Source organism: Morone saxatilis, unplaced genomic scaffold (genome assembly GCF_004916995.1).
Source record: "Morone saxatilis isolate NCDOM2014 unplaced genomic scaffold, NCSU_SB_2.0 Contig6, whole genome shotgun sequence".
Lineage (NCBI taxonomy): Eukaryota > Metazoa > Chordata > Actinopteri > Moronidae > Morone > Morone saxatilis.
Genome location: NW_023340206.1, coordinates 4254873 through 4256825, shown reverse-complemented (window position 1 = coordinate 4256825; position 1953 = coordinate 4254873). Strand labels below are relative to the sequence as shown.

Below are 1953 nucleotides of genomic sequence, written 5' to 3'. Positions count from 1 at the left end.
CATCAGGGTTGTCATTTACTTCATGTTATTCGTGCATTTATTTCCTTTAGACTTGCAACGGCAGGGAATTCTCCATCATTCTAGAGGTGGCCTTCATGTTGAAAGCTGCAGGTCTACCAGGAGGACCAGTCGGACAATCCGCTGTGGTGTCTCTGCTGGATTGGTACATTCTAGATAATAAACTAATCCTAGTTATGGAAAGACCAATCCTCTCCAGGGACCTTAACACCTACCTTCGAATCCGCGGAGGATCCCTGGGTGAACTGGAGGCAAAGGTACAGATGTTTGTTTCTGTGTGTGTTATGGTAGATTGAATTGCTCCCACTAACAGATCTACTTTTTAACAATTCATCTAGTAGAAGATCGATAGATAGATATACTTTTCATATTGAGAATCTGGAGTTAATACTTCCTTACAGTTCCTTCTAACTCTGTTTCTGTTTGTCTCTTTCTCAGATGATCCTGAGGCAGTTGGTCGATGCAGCCATCCACATGCACTCCAAGGGTGTGTTTCACCGGGACATCAAGTTGAAAAACGTCCTGGTTCAATTGGACTCTGGTTTACCAAGGGTGTGGATTATAGATTTTGGCTGCGCAAGCTTCTCAACTGAGACGTCTTTCAGCTCCTTCTGTGGTATGATATCTGACTTCTGCTCCTCATCCATTTGTCCATCTGTGAAATAATGGCATTGATGTTTAAACAAAGCTTCCCCTCATCCTTTTTCTTTTCTTCCCCACTTCTCCTTCTATTCCTCTGTTGATGTGTTCTAGGTACCCGCGCCTTCTTTCCACCAGAGTGGTCAGAAATGAATGCATACTGGGCCCATCCCACCACAGTTTGGCAGCTAGGGGCCATCTTCTATTCGTTGCTGAGTGGACATCCGAGATTTACCACCAGTGATTTTGTTGGAAACCACATTCCAATCAACAGTGCACTGTCCACTGGTAAGACCCACATATAGTTTTATACTAGAAAGTATCTTTTATTCAATCTATTCTTCAGATTTAGTTTTTTCATTGGATTACTGCAACTAAACCTATGATCTCCTGCTTCCTCTCTTGCTTTTCAGACGTAAAGGTTTTGCTGTACATGTGTCTGGTCAGCGACCCTTGCATGCGTGCCACTCTGGAGGACCTACAGGGCCACCCTGCCCTCAGTGGAACCAACTTTCCATCTGCCCCAGGCCGCATATAAGACCTTAAGGTATGTTCCTCCCAGCAGCTGTTCTTCTTACATTCTTACATAATCACATAATCTTAGTCATGAGAGCATCCATTAAGGGTCCTCAGCAGCATTATGTGTCTGTAATGTCCATTATTTGCTCTGGATCCTCTTAACTCTGTTTCTCTTCCTGCTGAGATACGCTGGAGACCACCTCACCTCCATGTACTGTTTGACTGGCTGGATTGATGAAAAACTGGGAGGAACCTGAACGAAAGATAACAACAAAAGAAGACATTAATCAATAATCAAGTTAACCTATAATTCTTATATATAATTCTTATATATATATATATATATATATTTATATCAATCATGGACCTTTTCCCAACTCTGGATCCTGTTGCACCCCCAGCTGTCTGTGTAGAGGGGATCTCTCTTTGAATTGCCACTTCCGAGGTTTCTTCCCAATTTCCCAGCAGCCTCGGGATTCTGGGGAGTTTTTCCTCGTCTTCTTAGAGAGCTCGGGTTGGGTCAGGAAACAATGCTGATGTTGGACCAAAAATTACAATCCTGTATTTAATAGTGTAGTGTATAAATAATTTAAATGATAAATAATTAAAATTATATGTAAATAAAATTATATAATTTTTTGTTTTATTTTCAGTAAAGCTGTAAGATATGCACTCTTGACTTAGGAGGGGGGAACTGCTAAATGTTTCTCTTCCATTTATATGATGTTATTCTTTCATTTTGCAGACAGAAATGCCTTCTGACTCATTATTTTTGAG

At 41.1% G+C, this 1953-nt stretch overlaps 1 protein-coding gene across 1 annotated transcript in view; it reads left to right on the top strand.

Annotated features, from left to right (window-relative positions):
• LOC118340040 (serine/threonine-protein kinase pim-2-like) overlaps nt 1-1449 on the top strand; it is a 2310-nt gene extending 861 nt beyond the window's left edge. The window contains exons 4-7 of the mRNA XM_035677887.1: nt 51-275; nt 457-634; nt 772-945; nt 1071-1449. Coding sequence (XP_035533780.1) covers nt 51-275; nt 457-634; nt 772-945; nt 1071-1195 — 702 coding nt within the window. The 3' untranslated portion in view covers nt 1196-1449. The remainder of the gene's footprint in view (nt 1-50; nt 276-456; nt 635-771; nt 946-1070) is intronic.
• The last annotated feature ends 504 nt before the right edge of the window (nt 1450-1953 follow it).